At 37.2% G+C, this 19,925-nt stretch overlaps 1 protein-coding gene across 1 annotated transcript in view; it reads right to left on the bottom strand.

The window, feature by feature from the left end:
- The window catches only part of LOC123561917 (uncharacterized), a 133,346-nt gene that overhangs the window by 32,832 nt on the left and 80,589 nt on the right, over positions 1 to 19,925 (bottom strand). The window contains exons 24-29 of the mRNA XM_053537693.1: positions 17,577 to 17,730; positions 10,802 to 10,905; positions 10,377 to 10,533; positions 5,585 to 5,664; positions 1,354 to 1,499; positions 211 to 405 (exon numbers count right to left, since the gene is read on the bottom strand). Coding sequence (XP_053393668.1) covers positions 211 to 405; positions 1,354 to 1,499; positions 5,585 to 5,664; positions 10,377 to 10,533; positions 10,802 to 10,905; positions 17,577 to 17,730 — 836 coding nt within the window. The remainder of the gene's footprint in view (positions 1 to 210; positions 406 to 1,353; positions 1,500 to 5,584; positions 5,665 to 10,376; positions 10,534 to 10,801; positions 10,906 to 17,576; positions 17,731 to 19,925) is intronic.

Here is a 19,925-nt window from a genome sequence, read left to right as displayed (position 1 = left end):
ATATTCTTGATCATTATGCTCAGTCGTTAGTCACTGCTTCTTGGACTACCAACTACTCCATTTTGTAGAACACTAGTTCTACTATCAATGGGGAGCAGAGGCGGGGTTTGGGGAGCAGAGGCGGGGTTTGGGGCTATGAAGAGTAGTGGTGAAACTATAGTAAGTCATCATCTAATTCATATAAATAGTTCAAGTAAATAAGTAACTTACAAGTTGAGCACATCATTGCTGAAGAAACAAATCCATCTGTTTGGTGTCTCAGCAATGAATGAAGATCGTGGTGGGGACGTGTCATTTTCGTAAGTGACGGCATCCATGTATGACATCATATCCACAAGCGTCTCATTACTCAGAGGCAATACACAGTTGTAATCATACTTAAAAATGGTGGGCTCTTCATATGCCCTGTAATAATGAAAAGTGAACTTAACAGTTAAATCTTTTATTTTCATGGGGATGGAATTTCGTGGATGTAGGCCAAAACAGCTATTTTGACAGAAAATGAATTCACAAATCTCATTTTCTGGAGATAAAATAAATGGGAAATACATATATTCATTGGATGATGTTATATCTTAAGGCGCTAATATGTACGCCAGTATTACGTGACGTCTTTTAACGTCACGTCTTTGTATATACATGTCAACGTCATATTCGTTTTGTACGTTTTGATCTTATTATCATTAAATCTCAGAAGCGTTAGCTGCTCTTGTTTTGAGTCTTAACAGATAAATGAGCCATACCATGAGAAAACCAACATAGTGCATTTGCGACCAGCATGGATCCAGACCAGCCTGCGCATCCGCACAGTCAGGTCAGGATCCATGCTGTTCACTTTCAAAGCCTATTGCAATAAGAGAAACCGTCAGTGAACAGCATGGATCCTGATGCACTATGTTGGTTTTCTCTGTTCAAATTTTGGGGACTGACGCAACTGCAAAATCCACGAAAATAAGTCTCCCAAGAAAATCAATGATTTAGCAGTATACTGTGTCATAATAATGCTGTGAAATCAATCAATTTCACTGCAATAAGACACCTGCTTTGTTGTGAAAGAAACTGAAATCTATGCATTTTAAATTCTTAAGATAAGATAAAATTAATGTGAATTTATCAGTTTAAGGCTTTATTTCATGCAATGACTAAGTCAGCAAAAATGAGTTTTCCCACGAATAAGAATGATTTCATTGCTTATCATAATGTTTTTTTTGTCCTGAGTACACAACCTGTAAGATAAATAGCAAGTAAAATTTTCAATTATTTTAAAGAGACATTTTAAACGAGTAATATCTTGATATCTCTATGTACAGAAATTCTAAAAGTTAACCTCATTTCACTGAAGAAAAATATTACCTAATATATACATAAAACGTAACATTTTCCGTTTCTATGACAATATCCTCATCTGTACTATTTATAGAATTATCATATGAGGAGGCAGACAGGTTATATAACTGCATCACGGACAAAGACAGGGCACTGTCAGGCGGAACTTGTACCTGAAATAAACATCAGCAGACATGCAACACTGGATTAGATAAAAATTTGTAGTTACTATATAATACAATTGATAACACAGAACAATCTAAAAGCACTTAAATTTTCTCAACGGACCTTTTCTCAATAAATGAATATTTATTAAAACTAGATTTGCATCGCAACTTACTGTAGCATTACTTGATGACAGTGCAATACAAAGTAAACTAGAAATGCTTTTGAGAAAAGCGCATGTCTCCCACAACTGCCTAATCCTTCAGTGATTTGAAGTGGTGTGGGTGGTTTGGATGAATGGTTCTGATCAGTAATGTATTAGAGGTCTGGATGGTTTGGATGCGTGGTTCCTATCAGTAATGTCTGGTTTGTCTAGATGGTTCATACGAGTGGTTCCCATCAGCAATTCAAGGGCCATAATTCAAAAGTGCCTAGGCGGATTTGGCTAGTTATCAAACTTGGCCGAGGACTTATGGTCAAACACATTTTGTTCAAGTTTGGTGACGACTGGATGAAAAATGTTCGACTTAGAGTGCAGACAAGCTTTGTGAGTGACACACACACACACGCACATGCATGCACACACAGAGGAGTAAATCAATATGTCTCCCACACCACTGACAAGAAACACAAGAAAAAGAAACTAAAAAATAAAATTAATTTTTTCTTATTTTTTTGCAGGCAGGGGGTTGCAGGGTAGTGGGGGTAAAAGGTAAATACCAAATGAAACCCAAGGTAAACAACATCACATGCTGATTAACATTTGAGCCGCACCATGAGAAAACCAACATAGTGTATTTCCGACCAGCATGGATCAAGACCAGCCTGCGCATTCGCGCAGTCTGGTCAGGATCCATACTGTTCGCTAAAGGTTTCTCTAATTGCGATAGGGTTTGAAAGCGAACAGATGAATCCTGCCCAGACTGCGCGGATGCACAGGCTGGTCTGGATCCATGCTGGTCGCAACCGCATTATGTTGGTTTTCTAACGGTGCAGCTCATTTCTACAGTTTCATGACATCATGTCACTTCATGCATGTTTGTGATACATGCAACACCAACTTTTAGGCCCTTTATGCATATTTCTGACTCTGGTCTTGCTGTATGAAATAAAACTCCAGATGAACATCTTCATGGGATGAATAACATTTTTATAAGATTTCATGACTCTAGGTCCAATATTTCTTGAGATATGTGACACCAGTAAAGAGTCATAACCCTAGTCTGGCTGAGCGAAATCCCAAACAATCCCCTAGGTGCACAACTTCGCATGTTGAATAACATTCATATAATGCTTTATGGGCCTAGATATTTTTTTAAATACATGTGACATTTCGGGATGCGAGTGACACTAACTTATAGGTTCTATATGGTCTTGCTGAGAGAAATCCCAAACAAAATCCCACGTGCATGATAACAATGCTATGATATTTGGTGACTCTAGGTCAAATAGTTTTTGAGATACAAAAATGTATACACAACACCCATTCGGATGGATGGACAAAGTCAATTTTAGAGCCCCCAAATAAAAGTTAAATTTTATAGACTAGACGGTTGTTGTTCCTGGCTGTCGTTATAATCTATTTAATTTCTAAGCTTTATCTTTCTTGACCCTTACAGAAGAAAAAGGCTTGCTGCGTACTCTTGCTGTGTACATACAGCGTATATGATGCGTACATGATGTGTACTGAAATCAAGGGCTTTAAATAGTATGCAGGATATACACCGCACATACACTGATAGTACGTTTGTAGTACACTTTTGACATGCAAATGAGCTCTGCCGCGTACTACTTGCTGCGTACATGCTGTGGACTACATAGTACACAGGATGTACGCTGGAGGAATTTAGTATGCGGGAAATAGTACGCAGCATGTACGCGGCATATGAGCCTGCGGTGTACTACCCCTGCGGCGTACATGCTGTGTACTCCTGTGGCGTACATGCTGTGTACTTCTGTGGCGTACATGCTGTGTACTCCTGCGGCGTACATGCTGTGTACTCCTGGCCCGAGTCCTGCGGCGTACATGCTGTGTACTCCTGCTGCATACATGCTGTGTACTCTTGTGGCGAAACTGCTGTGATAATGTAAATTCCTTACCCCACCAACTATTGTATGCAAATGCTGATCATTTGGACAGAAAAAAACAGAAAAAAGATATGTGACATGCATCAATAAGTATTTACCCTTACCAAAATAATGTAGATTGATGTTATCAAATAAATAAGTATGCTTTTCTTCATCCACTTTTCAATGAAATAGATCAATTTTTGTAGCATGTAATTTGGTAAACATTTGAAGAAAATGGCGTAACTGCATCAAGGGGAAACAACTTTAATGCAACTAAATATAAGTGTTATGATTTATTATAGACGATGTGTGCATAGTATGTATTTATTTCGATTAAAATCCATCTGAGAACAATCTAGGACTGGAATTATACAAGCATTTATACACTTTTACGTCTGTAAAAAGTAGCGCACCAAAACATTTTGGATTGATTTGTTCCAATGGGGCGAGTGCAATTAGCCAAAAACGTTCTGAAAATATATGAGCGGCAAATCCGATGAACAACTTTTTAATCTGGTGAGGCCTTAATGAGTTAACATAATGAGCATTAAAGCCTTTATAAAACATGATAGAATGGTGTTTTGCTTAAGAGTATTCAAATAACAGTGAGAGCTATTAATTCTTCTCATTCGGGCGCTGTTGAGGCATTATCTTGGTAATTATTTCATGTATTACAAAATGTAATGCAACGAAGTTCAAAAAAGGCTTTTCAATTATCCAAGTTAGAAAGCTCCAGGATTAATTCAAAATGAAAAAGAATATATTTTTACACTGCATGCTCAGAAATCACTAAGACGTAAGCTTCACAAATGAACATTGCAAATAGTAAATGGCAAATTTTCATTGTTCAGAATACCGGTAATCTTAACTATTCTATGCTTTTAAGATAAAAGTTACTCGGAAATCAAGTTCTTGCTTCCAAAAAAAAAAAAAATTCACAAATCCTTCCTGCATGAAGTGTACTTCAGACTTTTACCTAAAAAAAATTCAAAGTATAAACACCAAAAGAAAATGAACAAGTCCCTCCCACGTATATGAAGTTTACTTCATATACGTGGGAGGGACTTCAGACTTTAACTTATAAAAAAAAAACTGAGTATAAATGCCAAAAGAAATTGTACAAGTCTTTCCCGCGTATATGAAGTGTACTGCACAAATTTCAAAGTATCTGCGGTGTACATGCAGTGTACTATTTTCTTGTACAAGTCCCTCCTGCGTACATGCAGTGTACTCCTTAAATTTTCAGAGTCTGTGCTGCGTACTTGAAGTGTACTAGTGACCTCCTGCGTACATGCTGTGTACTCGTCGAAATAGTACGCGGCATGTACGCGGCATGCGGTGTATGTGAAATGTACTCCTCTGGCGTACTACTGTGTTCGCGGCATATACACAGCAAATACGCAGCATGTACACCACAGAGGCTTGCTTCTGTAAGGGGATTTCTCAATGAAAGTAGATAAATATATAAGAAGACCCTTTGGAAGGATAGCTATAAAAAAGCAAAATAACAGCATTCATAAATAGCACTCTATCATAAATGACCACTGAATGGACTCTATGATCCCAAAGGACCAAAATAAAACAAATACTAAATGCAAGTACTGGCAGACAGTTAAAACCAACCACATTGCACTTAACCTTTAGTCTGCTGGTGGAAAGTGATTTTGCCTTTGTAAGCCGTGCAGACCAAGATCAGCCTAGTCAGTAAATTTTTAGTGAACACCCCTTTGAATAATAAATGGTACTGCCCAAACTGAATGATGGACCAGTCCATTTTAGAAAATGGGTAAAGGTTAAAGACAGCTGCAAGCTCTTTTTGCTAACTTAAAAGCTAACTAGAAATATGTAAACTTTGTGCAATGAAACACCACCCCCTCGAGCAATTCACATAGTCTGAGGTCATTTTCCTTTTAAGTTCTATGTCTGGATCACTCAAAACCCTAGATAACTCTAGCAGTTAGCTAATACGATAGCAACTTTGAGTGATCCATGTTTTACAGTATATTTTACAATGGAGACATACCTGATGTATAAGCATACTGTCTCTCCATTCCCGTGTCAATGATTCAATCTTGTCACCATCTGATACAAACGATTCTCGATCTAAAGAAATGGACATAATATGTAAAAATGTTTCATTACAATGCTCTAAAACCAAATTGATCAATGAAAACATGGCAACAAAGCATATAACATGATTTTAACACTAACTGACTGCTTAAGTATAAATACAAATACCATATTAAAATCTAGAAAATTGAAACGTAACAACAACAAGAGGGCTCTGAAGGCCCTGTATCGCTCACCTGAGCTAATTCTAAATAAGTTAGAATCTAAGCTGGCCTTGATTTCATAGAGACAAACATTTTGACAAAGTTTTATGAAGATCAAGTAGAAAATGTGACTTCTAGAGTTTTATATGAGTGTTATTCTAGCACTCAAATTCAAACTTGACCTAAAGATCAGCAAGAATAACATTCTGACCAAGTTTCATGAAGACATGGTCCTAAATGTGGCCTCTAGAGTGTTAACAATCTTTTCATTTGATTTGACCTGGTGACCTAGTTTCTGACTCATCATGATCTAGATTCGAACTTGACCTTAAGATCAGCAAGAATAACATTCTGACCAAGTTCCATGAAGATATGATGATAAATGTGGCCTGTAGAGTGTTAACAAGCTTTTCCTTTGATTTGACCTGGTGACCTAGTTTTTGGCCCATCATGATCTAGATTCAACCTTGACCTAAAGATCAGCAAGAATGACATTCTGACCAAGTTCCATGAAAATATGATGATAAATGTGGCCTGTAGAGTGTTAACAAGCTTTTCCTTTGATTTGACTTGGTGACCTAGTTTTTAACCCCACCTGACCCAGATTTAAACTTGACCTAAAGATCGTCAAGATTAACACTCTGACCAAGTTTCATTAAGATATGGTCATAAAAGTGGCCTCTAGTGTGATAACTAGCTTTTCCTTTGATTTGACCTGGTGACCTAGTTTTGAATCATCATGATCTAGATTCGAACTTGACCTAAAGATCAGGAAGAATAACATTCTGACCAAGTTCCATGAAGATATGGTCATAAATGTGGCCTCTAGTGTGTTAACTAGTTTTTCCTTTGATCTGACCTGGTGATGTAGTTTTTAACCAATGTCACCAAGATTCAAACTGACCAAAAGATCATCAAGAATAAAATTCTGACCAAGTTTCAGGAAGATACAGTCATAAATGCGGCCTCTAGAGTAGTAACAAGCTTTTCCTTTGATATGACCTGGTGACCTAGTTTATGACTCCAGATGACCCAATATCAAATTTGTCCAAGATTTTATTGAGGGTAACATTCTGACCAAGTGTTATTAAGATTGGGCCAAAATTGTGACCTCTAGAATGTTAACAGTCAAATTGTTGACGATGGAGCAAAGTCACAGGGTGATCACAAAAGCTCACCTTAGCTAAAAATGATCAGCCCAATCCGTGAATGTGTGACAGGGGCTTTAAATACTCTTAGGTCTGCCTAAATGCCTTAAACTGTAAAACAAAATTTGCATGCATTCTTCAGAATTTGTAAACAATTAAAAACAGGTAAATGAGTCTATAAAACATCAGATCTATACATGTAAAATGTAGCTGAATTCCTTCTATTTTACATGAAAATTTGAGTATGTGTCTAACACATTAGATGAATTTACTAAATATTTCACAGACAGGAGAGCTTTTGTAAACAAGTAACATATAGAAGCCAACAAATCACTTTAGTTTTGATTTTTATCTACTTTTCTGCCAAATAATTATTGGCATGCCAATTTAAAGACAAGTGAATGAAGTATTGCCATGCAATACAAAGTCCCCTACTGGAAGGCACCTAATTTTCTCTACTGCAATATAACATAATGAACTGATATCTGTCAATGATGTATAAACAATATTGTACAATATATACAATATGTTATAGGTTCGAGCCTCACTCGGGGCATTGAATTCTTCATGTGAGGAAGCCATCCAGCTGGCTTACGGAAGGTCGGTGGTTCTACCCAGGTGCCCGCTCGTGATGAAACAATGCACGGAGGGGCACCTGGGGTCTTCCTCCACCATCAAAGCTGGAAGTCGCCATATGCCCTATCATGTGTTGGTGCGACGTTAAATCCAATCCAACCCAACCCAACAATATGTTATAACAAAACACTTGGATTAAAATTTGTATATAAAAACCTACAGTTGTTTTTCATATGGCATTTTTTTGGCCAATTATCAAAAGGTATCATGTAAGTTATTTATAGTAACAACAAAGGGAAATTAATCCTAAAAAAGAAAAAAAAATCTATATAATATAAGTCCACTAGAAACTCTTTACCAGGTAGAGATAGGTCAAAATACACCTAAAAATTGGATGTAACAGAAAACTGGTCTTGATTTTTCCCTACTGCCAGTAATAAATAAGTTACAATATAATTTATTTATAGTAAAAACAAAAGGACATAATTCTAAAAACAAAAATGCCTAATGGTGGTGAACATGTGTGCCAAGTTACATCAAAATCCCTCCATGCATGAAGAACAAATGCTCCGGACAAAGTCATTCTTGAATTTGACCTTTGACCTCTAAGTGTGACCATGACCTTAGACCTAGGGACTGATTCTTGTGCATAACAATCCGTCTTATGGTAGTGAACATTTATGGCGAGTTACATCAAATTCCCTCCATGCACGAAGAAGAAATGTTCCGAACAAAGTCATTCTTGTATCTGACCTTTGGTCTCTAAGTGTGACCTTGACCTTAGACCTAGGGACCTGATTCTTGTGCATAACAATCCGTCTTATGGTAGAGAGCATTTGTGCCAAGTCAAATCAAAATCCCTCCATGTGTGGAGAAGAAATGTTTCAGACAAAGTCATTCTTGTATCTGACCTTTGGCCTCTATGTGTGACCTTGACCTTAGACCTAGGGACCAGGTTCTTACGTATGGCACTCCATCTCATGGTGGTGAACATTTGTGCCAAGTAATATTAAAATCCCTTTAAGGATTGTTGAGTTACAGACTGGACAAGAAAAAAGCCCTTTTGGCCTTTGACTTCCAAATGTGACCTTGACCTTGCAGCTAAGGGCCCAGGTTTTGCGCCTGACACATTGTCTCATCCAGGGGAATATTTGTGCCAAGAATTATTAAAATCCTGTTTTGCATGACAAAGTTACAGACAGGACAGAAAAAATTCCCAATGACCTTTGATTTCAAAGTGTGACCTTGACCTTTAGGTTAGGGTTCTGGGTGTTGCACGTTGTCTCATCATGGGGAACATTTATGCCAAGTAATATTTAAATCCCTTGATGGATGACAGTGTTCTGGACCAGACATGAAAAAAAATCTAATTGACCTTTGACCTCCAATTGTGACCTTGACCTTTAAGCTAGGGGTCGGGGTTGTGTGCATGACACATCATCTCATCATGGGGAACATTTGTGCCAAGTAATATTACAATCCCTTCATGGATGGCAGAGTTATGGACCGGACAGGAAAACAGCCCTGTTGACCTTTGACCTCCAATTGTGACCTTGATTTTTGAGCCAGGGGTCCAGAATTTGCGCAAGACATGTCGTCTTATCATGGGAAACATTTGTGCTAAGTTATATGAAATTCTTTAATGAATGACAGAGTTATGGACTGGACACGAAACAGACCCTGTTCATGCCATGTTAACATTTGACTGCCAAGTGTGACCTTGATCTTTAAGCTAGGGGTCTGAAAGTTGTGCATGACATATCGTCTTATTATGAGGTACATTTGTGCCAAATAATATTAAAATCCCTTAATGGATGGCAGAGTTATGGACCGGACAGGAAAACAGCCCTGTCGACCTTTGACCTCCAATTGTGACCTTGACCTTTAAGCTAGGGGTACAGGTATTGCGCATGACAAGTTGTCTCATCATGGGGAACATTTGTGCCAAGTTATATTAAAATCCCTTCATGGACGGCAGAGTTATGGACCGGACAGGAAAAAAGCCCTGTTGACCTTTAACCTCCAATTGTGACCTTGATCTTTAAGCCGGGGGTCCGGAATTTGTGCAGGACATGTCATCTTATCATGGGGAACATTTGTGCCAAGTTATATTAAAATCCCTTAATGAATGACAGAGTTATGGACCGGACACGAAACAGACCATGTTCATGCCAGGTTAACATTTGACTACCAAGTGTGACCTTGACCTTTGAGCAAGGGGTCTGAAAGTTGTGCATGACACATCGTCTTATTATGAGGTACGTTTGTGCCAAGTAATATTAAAATCTCTTCATGGACGGCAGAGTTATGGACCGGACAGGAAAAAAGCCCTGTTGACCTTTGACCTCCAATTGTGACCTTGACCTTTAAGCTAAGGGTCAGGGTATTGCGCAAGACATGTCGTCTCATCATGGGGAACATTTGTGCCAAGTAATATTAAAATCCCTTCATGGATGACAGAGTTATGGACCGGACACAAAATTGCAGACGGATGGAATGACAGAATGACGGACGAACAGAATGACAGACGGATGGAAAAGCACATTCCTATAGTCCCCGAAACTGGTTTTCAACTAGTAGGGGACTAATAAACAATTGTTGAATAAAGTTGGCAAATATCAAAACAATCTTCTGACAAACTATAAAATGCTCAAGAAAACAATACATTTCTACATTTCCTTTCTGACATCATCAGAAATATGACAAAGACTTTATGAGGTTTGGGGCAAAAATCTCTAGATTTCCAGTCCAAAATCTGGAGTGTGTCTCATAAATGAGTGCCATTGTTGACAAAAACAAATAGTAATGTGTAACATACCAACAAACACATCAAAGTCTTGGCCTAAGTTTTCAACTTTCATCTCCAGCCCAGAATCATTTTTGTATCTAATGTTGATAACATCACTAGAAATCTCGGTGGCTGAACCTTCATTGTTGTCTGTCCATGTGTAATAGTTCTTCGGCTGTCTTACAACCTTATAATATGGATATTAATTTGTAAATTGACGAGTTTTACGAAATACAATGATTTGCGCCCATGGTCTAGTTTCAACAGTCACATATAAAGACGTTTCTTCTAATTCTGCAGGCAATTTAAACATCATTACTCAACCAAGTAACAGATACAAAGGAAAAACATAATCAAATGGTGAAGGTACAATTATACGAAAGTTTCTTGATTTAAGTTTTAATACTTCTTCTAGAAATATTGCAAACTGCAAAGTTTTAAAGTCACAAATTTACCTCTGTCTGCACAAAAAATGATGTTTCGTTCCCTGGTTCCCCAAATATTAACTGAGACTTTGGAACAACTACTTTTGATTTCCCTCCAACGTCAAATAGAGGCTCTGAAAAGAATATTTGAGCCACACCATGAGAAAACCAACATAGTGGCTTTGCGACCAGCATGGATCCAGACCAACCTGCGCATTCGCGCAGTCTGGTCAGGATCCATGCTGTTCACTAACAATTTCTCTAATAGCAATAGGCTTTGAAAGCGAACAGCATGGATCCTGAGCAGACTGCGCAGGCTGGTCTGGATCCATGCTGGTCTAAACGCACTATGTTGGTTTTCTCATGGTGCAGTTCATTTATAGTCAATCAGTTTTAAATATTCAGTGGCTAGTGGAAGCAACTTATTTTCAAGATATTTTGAAGTTTGACCTCTTATTTCATTACATAATGGTACAAAAGTTAGTGGAAATTGTAAGTCCCGCCTCCTGCCAAATACATACATTCATGATGGTGGAGCTAATTTTGCTTCAGAAACCATCAAATTTGATCAGATTTAATATATATTAATAAGTGAATATCAAAATATTTGAATACAAGTTGCAAGAATGAAATAATTACCATATATGTAGATAAGGCATTTTGTTTTCCATTCTTTTCCCAAAATCCCAAATTCTACCAACTTGTACCATTTCCCAATCTTACATAATGTATCATTCCCAAATTCTATCATCATTATACTGTTCCAAACTCTTTGGTCAACATGTACCATTCTCAATTCTACCATTATGTATTGTTCCCAAATTCTAACATCATAGACTATTCTAGATTCTGTCATCATGTACCATTCTTAATCCTACCATCATGTGTCATATCCCAAATTTTCTACCATGTTATATTTCCCAAATTCTACCATCATGTATTATTTCCTAAATTTACTACCACGTTTCATTTTTCAAATTCTACCATCATGCATCATTTCCCAAATTTTCTACCATGTTTTATTTCCCAAATTCTACCATCATGCATCATTTCCCAAATTTTCTACCATGTTTTATTTCCCAAATTCTACCATCATGCATCATTTCCCAAATTTTCTACCATGTTTTATTTCCCAAATTCTACCATCATGCATCATTTCCCAAATTTTCTACCATGTTTCAATTCCTCATTCTATAATCATTACAAATCATTAGGGATGGGAATGAATACTGAAATCAATAACAGATGACCCTTTTCGAACTAGGCCTAGATTTCATCAAGGTAATCATTGACACAAATTCATGAAGATAAAATGAAAATTACAGCCTCTATCGCATACACAAGGTTTTTCCTTGATCTGACCTAGTGACCTAGTTTTTGACCCAGGTGACCCATTTTTGAACTTGGCCTTGATTTCATCAAGATAATCATTCTGACAAAATTTCATGAAGATCAATTGAAAAATACAGCCTCGATCGCATACACAAGGTTTTTCCTTGATTTGACCTAGTGACCTAGTTTTTGACCCCAGATGACCCATTTTCAAACTCGGCCTAGATTTCATCAAGGTAATCATTCTGACCAAAATTCATGAAGATCAGTTGAAAAATACAGCCTCTATCGCATACACAAGCTAAATGTTGACAGACGACAGACGACGGACATCAAGCGATCAGAAAAACTCACCTCAGCATTGCTCATGTGAGCTAAAACAACATTTAAATTGATTAAAATTTACACCATCGCAACTTTATCTAAAAATTTAAGCATGTGTCGTACCGCTATTTCAAAATTTTTCAATTGGCACGTAAAAAGCTGATAAACTTAACGAGGGCAGACTTAAACATTCTTCAACATGATCTTATGTATCAATCATATGTTATTTCTTGATCTTATTATAAACTACTTCAAAATTTATTTCAATTCTGGTACTGATGATAAACCCGGACAGATGATAAATTCGACCACCTTGGAATTATTCAATTGCAATCGGTTATCTATATAACTGAAAACACTGTCTAATAGCAACCACTTACACCACCAACTGGTGTAAACAAAAACAAAATTAGTAAATATTCTGTATAAATAAATGACTTAGTTTTATCTGTATAAAAATATTTATAAGAAACTAAAGCTGCTTTTGAGAAAAGCGCATGTCTCCCACAACTGCCTAATCATCTAAATAGTAAGTCAGTCCTTATATACTGTTTACTTAATCCACATGTGCATGCGCTTTCTTGACACCAAAAGGACGCCTATACTACTAGTAGTATAGGCGCCGGTTTAGGGGTAAAACTGCGCAAGAAATCTGAGTGTTTTTGGTAAATCAAGGGCCATAATTCCGAAGTGCCTTGGCCGATTTGGCTAGTTATCGAACTTGGCTGAGCACTTATTGGCAGACACATTTTGTTGAAGTTTGGTGAAGATCGGATGAGAAATGTTCGATTTAGAGTGCGGACAAGCTTTGTGACAGACAGACAGACAGATAGACAGACACACAGACTGGAGTAAATCAATATGTCTCCCACACCACTGTGTGGTGGGAGACATAATTACTGGGGAAGAGGATGTATTTTGCACAAGCTCGCTGTCATGGGGCCTGACATTGAGTCACTTTTCATTATTTGATCCGGAATGACTGTTGCAGCATTTCTGGGAGTTTCAATACAATACTATGAAGAAAATTTTGTAAAAGACAAAGTGGTCTTACTTATCATCAGTCAACATTCGTAAGTCCCCATTTTACATACCCGTTTCAAGGCCTCACTTCCTGTGAGTTTGCTTACTAAATATAAATTTGAATTATGTAAAGTTTTCAGCAAATGTTAAGCTTTATTTTGATACCAACCATTGATAACTAGAACTATCACTAAAGGTGATGAATGTACCCCCCGCATGCACTGACACAGTACATTGCAATTTGACGCACACAAGATTGCATAATTATGTGGACTGTATGTATATAGACTGTATGTATACAGTATAGTAACAAACAACAAAGTCCCATAACTATGCAGAATATTTATCTAAAAGAATGTAACATGCACCATGCACAACTAGAGTTGGTACTGATTACTTGTGTGGAGTTTCATTAAATTGTGTGCAAGAGTTTGGTAGATTAGGCATGCACAAGATTGCATATGCAGACTGTATGTACATAGTATGTTAACAAGAACAAAGTCCCCTAACTCTGCAATTTTTGTCGCTGAAAGAACCTAACATGCCCCATGCACAACTACTGTTGGTACTGATCACTTGTGTGAAGTTTCATTGAATTGTGTCAAGGGGATGAGGAGAGATGGTGCGCACAAGATTGTGTCTATGTATATAGAATAGTAACAAACAACAAAGTCCCATAACTCTGCAAATTTTTTTTCTGAAAGAACCTAACATGTCCCATGCACAACTACTGTTGTTACTGATCACTTGTGTGAAGTTTCATTAAATTGTGTCAAGGGGATGAGGAGAGATGGTGCGCACAAGATTGTGTTAATGTATATAGTATAGTAACAAAAAAACAAAGTCCCATAACTCTGCAATTTTTTTTTCTAAAAGAACCTAACATGCCCCATGCACAACTACTGTTGTTACTGATCACTTGTGTGAAGTTTCATTAAATTGTGTCAAGGGGATGAGGAGAGATGGTGTGCACAAGATTGTGTCTATGTATATAGTATAGTAACAAAAAAACAAAGTCCCATAACTCTGCAAATTTTTTTTCTAAAAGAACCTAACATGCCCCATGCACAACTACTGTTGTTACTGATCACTTGTGTGAAGTTTCATTAAATTGTGTCAAGGGGATAAGGAGAGATGGTGCGCACAAGATTGTGTCTATGTATATTAAGTATAGTAACAAAAAAACAAAGTCCCATAACTCTGCAAAAAATTTTTCTAAAAGAACCTAACATGCCCAATGCAAAACTACTGTTGGTACTGATCACTTGTGTGAAGTTTCATTAAATTGTGTCAAGGGGATGAGGAGAGATGGTGTGCACAAGATTGTGTCTATGTATATAGTATAGTAACAAAAAAACAAAGTCCCATAACTCTGCCAATTTTTTTTCTAAAAGAACCTAACATGCCCCATGCACAACTACTGTTGGTACTGATCACTTGTGTGAAGTTTCATTAAATTCTGTCAAGGGGATAAGGAGAGATGGTGCGCACAAGATTGCGTCTACGGACAGACGGCCAGACGGACAGACAGACAGACAGACAACCTGAAACCAGTATACCCCCCCTTACAACTTTGTTGTCGGGGGGTACAATAATTTACAGAAATAAAAAAGTTACAGGTAAAAAACCTTATTTGCTGTCCAGGTTTATCATCGGTACCAGTAAATTAATTGCCCGGGCGCTGTGAATGAAACCGATTCTGCGGACGGTCTGAAATGTTGTACAAAATATTGTAAAAAGATCGACAATATCTACAAATTTGGTATTGTTTTCGAAAAGAAAAAAATTCTAAAATTTGTTACATAAAACAGGCGTCAATAAAAATGAACAAAAGATAAAAAGGCATCACACACACTTTTTGCAAACTGTTAATCCGTAACGATGACCCCTGATAATTATGCATTGCATTTTTCTTGTTAATTGGACAATTTTTGACATGCATCATATTTACGCCTGTTGCAAACTGTTAATCCATGACAGTGGCCCCTGCCAATTATGAATTGCAATTTTCTTGTTAATTGGACATCTTTTGATAATATAAACAAATACGACAGAACAAACGGTTTTATTATGCTGAATAAGCATGCTTATATTGCCCCTATTTTGAAACAAACAACAAACAAGAGGGCCAAGATGGCCCTAGGTCGCTCACCTAAGAAACACTCCATAACAGTGTAAAACATGTTTGACCTAGTGATTTCAAGGAAACAAATATTCTGACCAATTTTCATTAAGATTGGACCAAAAAGTTGGTCTCTTGCGATAAAACAAGCATTTTCTTAGATATGACCTAGTTTTTGACCCTAGATGACCCATGTTCAAACTCGACCTAGATTTTATCAAGGCAATCATTCTGACCAAAATTCATGAAGATCAACTGAAAAATACAGCCTCTATCACATACAGAAGTTTTTTCTTTGATTTGACCAAGTGACCTAGTTTTTGACCTCAGATGACCCATATTCAAATTCGACCTAGATTTCATTAAGGCAATCAACCTGACCAAATTTCATAAAAATCAATTGAAAAAAACAGTCTCTATTGCATACACAAGATTTTTCTTTAATTTGACCTAGTGACCTAGTTTTTGACCTCAGATAACCCATATTCAAAATCGACCTAGATTTCATCAAGACAATCATTCTGACCAAATTTCATACAGATCAATTGAAAAATACATCCTCTATTGCATACACAATGTTTCTCTTCGATTTGACCTAGTGACCTAGTTTTTGACCCGAGATGACCCATTTTCGAACACGGCCTAGATTTTATCAAGGTAATCATTCTGGCTAAATTTCATGAAGATCAGTTGAAAAATACAGCCTCTACTGCATACACAAGGTTTTTCTTTGATTTGACCTAGTGACCTAGTTTTTGACCCCAGATGACCTATTTTAGAACTTGGTCTAAATTTCATTAAGGTAATCATTCTGACCAAAATTCATGAAGATCAATTGAAAAATACAGCCTCTATCGCATACACAAGGTTTTTACGTGATATGACCTAGTGACCTAGTTTTTGACCCCAGATGACCTATTTTCGAACTTGGTCTAAATTTCATCAAGGTAATCATTCTGACCAAAATTTATGAAGATCAATTGAAAAATACCGCCTCTATCGCATACACAAGGTTTTTCTTTGATTTGACCTAGTGACCTAGTTTTTGACCCGAGATGACCCATTTTCGAACTAGGCCTAGATTTTATCAAGGCAATCATTCTGACCAAAATTCATGAAGATCAATTGAAAAATACAGCCTCTATCGCATACACAAGGTTTTTCTTTGATTTGACCTAGTGACCTAGTTTTTGACCCGAGATGACCCATTTTCGAACTCGGCCTAGATTTCATCAAGGTTATCATTCTGACCAATATTCATGAAGAAGAATTGAAAAATACAGCCTCTATCGCATACACAAGGTTTTTCTTTGATTTGACCAAGTGACCTAGTTTTTAACCCGAGATGACCCATTTTCGAACTCGGCTTAGATTTCATCAAGGTTATCATTCTGACCAATATTCATGAAGATTAATTGAAAAATACCGCCTCTATCGCATACACAAGGTTTTTCTTTGATTTGACCTTGTGACCTAGTTTTTGACCCGAGATGACCCATTTTCGAACTCGGCCTAGATTTCATCAAAGTTATCATTCTGACCAAAATTCATGAAGATTAAATGAAAAATACAGCCTCTATCGCATACACAAGGTTTTTCTTTGATTTGACCTAGTGACCTAGTTTTTGACCCGAGGTGACCCATTTTCGAACTCGGCCTAGATTTCATCAAGGTTATCATTCTGACCAATATTCATGAAGATTAATTGAAAAATACAGCCTCTATCGCATACACAAGCTAAATGTTGACAGACGACGGACGACAGACGACAGACGACAGACGACGGACGACGGACGCCGGACATCGAGCGATCAGAAAAACTCACCTGAGCATTGCTCAGGTGAGCTAAAAACAAAAAAAAAAAAACTTTTCACTAATTTATGAATATTCGAATTTGATTTTCATATTCGAATATTCGGCCAATTTTCAAATATTTGAACATTCGTTCCCATCCCTACTAATCATCAGTACTAGATTCTGTTCATTTTCAAGAAAAGGGTTTACCGTCATTTACGTTCTGAGTAAGTTTTTTGTCAACAGTCACTGTCATTTTTGGAGTGTCTAACTTCATATTGGTTTCTCCAGCCACCTTGAAACTGGCAACTGTGTCAATCACTTTCTGTAGTGTGTTCTCCAACTTTAGTGCAGTTGCTTTGGCCTGAAAAAATATATTTGCATAAACCTGATGACATAATGTTATAATAGGATGTTTGTCTTTCAAAATTTTGATTTGAATTTGGTAACTTCTAGCAATCTGAGGTTACAGTGGTCCAATATATCTCATGATGCAAATTCGACGAATTGGTATCCCCCGCCGAAAGGGTTTGTGGTGAGGAATGGCAAAAAACTATATTCGGCAAAAAGTTAAGGATGTTACTAAGAAGCAAATAATTTCATTAGTCAAAATCAATTTAACAGAAAATGAATGTTTTTTGGGTTTTTTTGGTCAGAATGTTAATCTTGATGATCTTTAGGTCAAGTTCAAATCTGGGTAAGCAGGGGTCAAAAACTAGGTCACCAGGTCAAATCAAAGGAAAAGCTTGTCAACACTCTAGAGGCCACATTTATGACTGTATCTTCATGAAACTTGGTCAGAATGTTAACACTGATGATCTTTAGGTCAAGTTTGAATCTGGGTCATGTGGAATGTGACCTACTGGCCTACTTTTTTTTTTTTAAAATACGGAGATGAAATTTGGACGACATGTACAGTTTTGCACATCGATCTTAAAACTGACCTTAGAGACCATGAATGTGACCTACTGACCTACTTCCTTGTTTTTTAAGATACAGCCTGGAAATATGGATGACATGTACAGTTTTGCACACCAATCTTAAAACTGACTTTCAGTGGCCAAAAATGTGACCTACTGACCTACTTTCTTAATATTTTAGCATCAGTTTGACATTTGAAACAACTAGTACATATTACTCAGGTGAGCAATCCAGGGTCATCATGACCCTCTTGTTTTGAAGTTGTCCCACTAAATTCCCAAAATGAACCGGTCCATCATTCAATTTGGGCAATACCATTATTATTGGAAGGTGTATTCACTGACAACTGACTGACTGAATAGTGAACAGTGCAGACCATGATGATGATCAGCCCGCACTGGTTGCAAAGGTAGTATCACTTGCCACCAGCAGGCTAAAAATTAAAAAAACTTAATAAGGCTCAAATTTGTCAGGCTGATCTTGGTCTGCACTGATCGCAAAAGCAGAATCACTTGCCACCACAGGCTAAAGGTTAAAGGAACATTGTGATAGAGTGGACAAAATAACACTGACATGTAACTACAGTCCTGAAGATATTCCAAAAGGAATTTCCTCCGTTAATATCCTGGATTTTAAACAACAAAATGAATTTGATGTTTTTATACTATTTTACTTGACTGTAAGCATTGGCTCAAAGGCACCAATGTCTCACATGAAAAAACTCAAGTTCAAACTCTGACTAAAACATTTTTAGTTTGGTAATTCTTACATGGTTTTTTATTATTTAATTTCTTTAATGCTTTTGATGTATTCTGTGTGTATTTGAATTAAATTTAATACCTTGAGTAAATAATGATAGATAATGTGCTCCTTGCTATCACACTTATGATACTAGATATTTTAGGTAGGAGAGACACATTTAGCTTGCAACTGTTGGATGGCATTGATAAATTATTATCATTACCAGGGAAGATTGTAAGTACCACTGGTATTTTTGCAGTCTTTATTTCTAGCAGTATGTAAATAAACAATTGGAGGCATTGTTTTTTTTTTTTTTGTTTTGTTTTGGGTTTAACGCCATTTTTCAACAGTATTTCAGTCATGTAACGGCGGGCAGTAAACCTAATCAGTGTTCCTGGATTCTGTACAAGTACAAACCTGTTCTCTGCAAGTAACTGACAACTTCCCCACATGAATCAGAGGTGGAGGACTTAATGATTTCAGACACAATGTCGTTTGTAGTTTAAACAAAGTATAGAGGGAGCTCAATCAACAGTTGGATTGTAGGCACTGGGGATGACTGGAAAGAAATGAGCCAAGCCATGAGAAAACCAACATAGTGGCTTTGCGACCAGCATGGATCCAGACCAGCCTGCGCATCCACGCAGTCTGGTCAGGATCCATGCTGTTCACTTTCAAAGTCTATTGCAATTAGAGAAACTGTTAGTGAACAGCATGGATCCTGACCAGACTGCGCGGATGCGCAGGCTGGTCTGGATCCATGCTGGTCACAAAGCCACTATGTTGGTTTTCCCATGGCACGGCTCAAATGGTGATCATTTTGTAGTTTGAAGTGAATCCTTGTGAGGGTTTGAATTTGCAGCCATCAAAAAAAAACAACAAAAAAACAAAAAAAAA

Source organism: Mercenaria mercenaria, chromosome 2, assembly GCF_021730395.1.
Source record: "Mercenaria mercenaria strain notata chromosome 2, MADL_Memer_1, whole genome shotgun sequence".
Classification (NCBI taxonomy): domain Eukaryota; kingdom Metazoa; phylum Mollusca; class Bivalvia; order Venerida; family Veneridae; genus Mercenaria; species Mercenaria mercenaria.
Note: the sequence above shows the minus strand (reverse complement) of the source record. Positions and strands in the feature narration are given on the sequence as shown.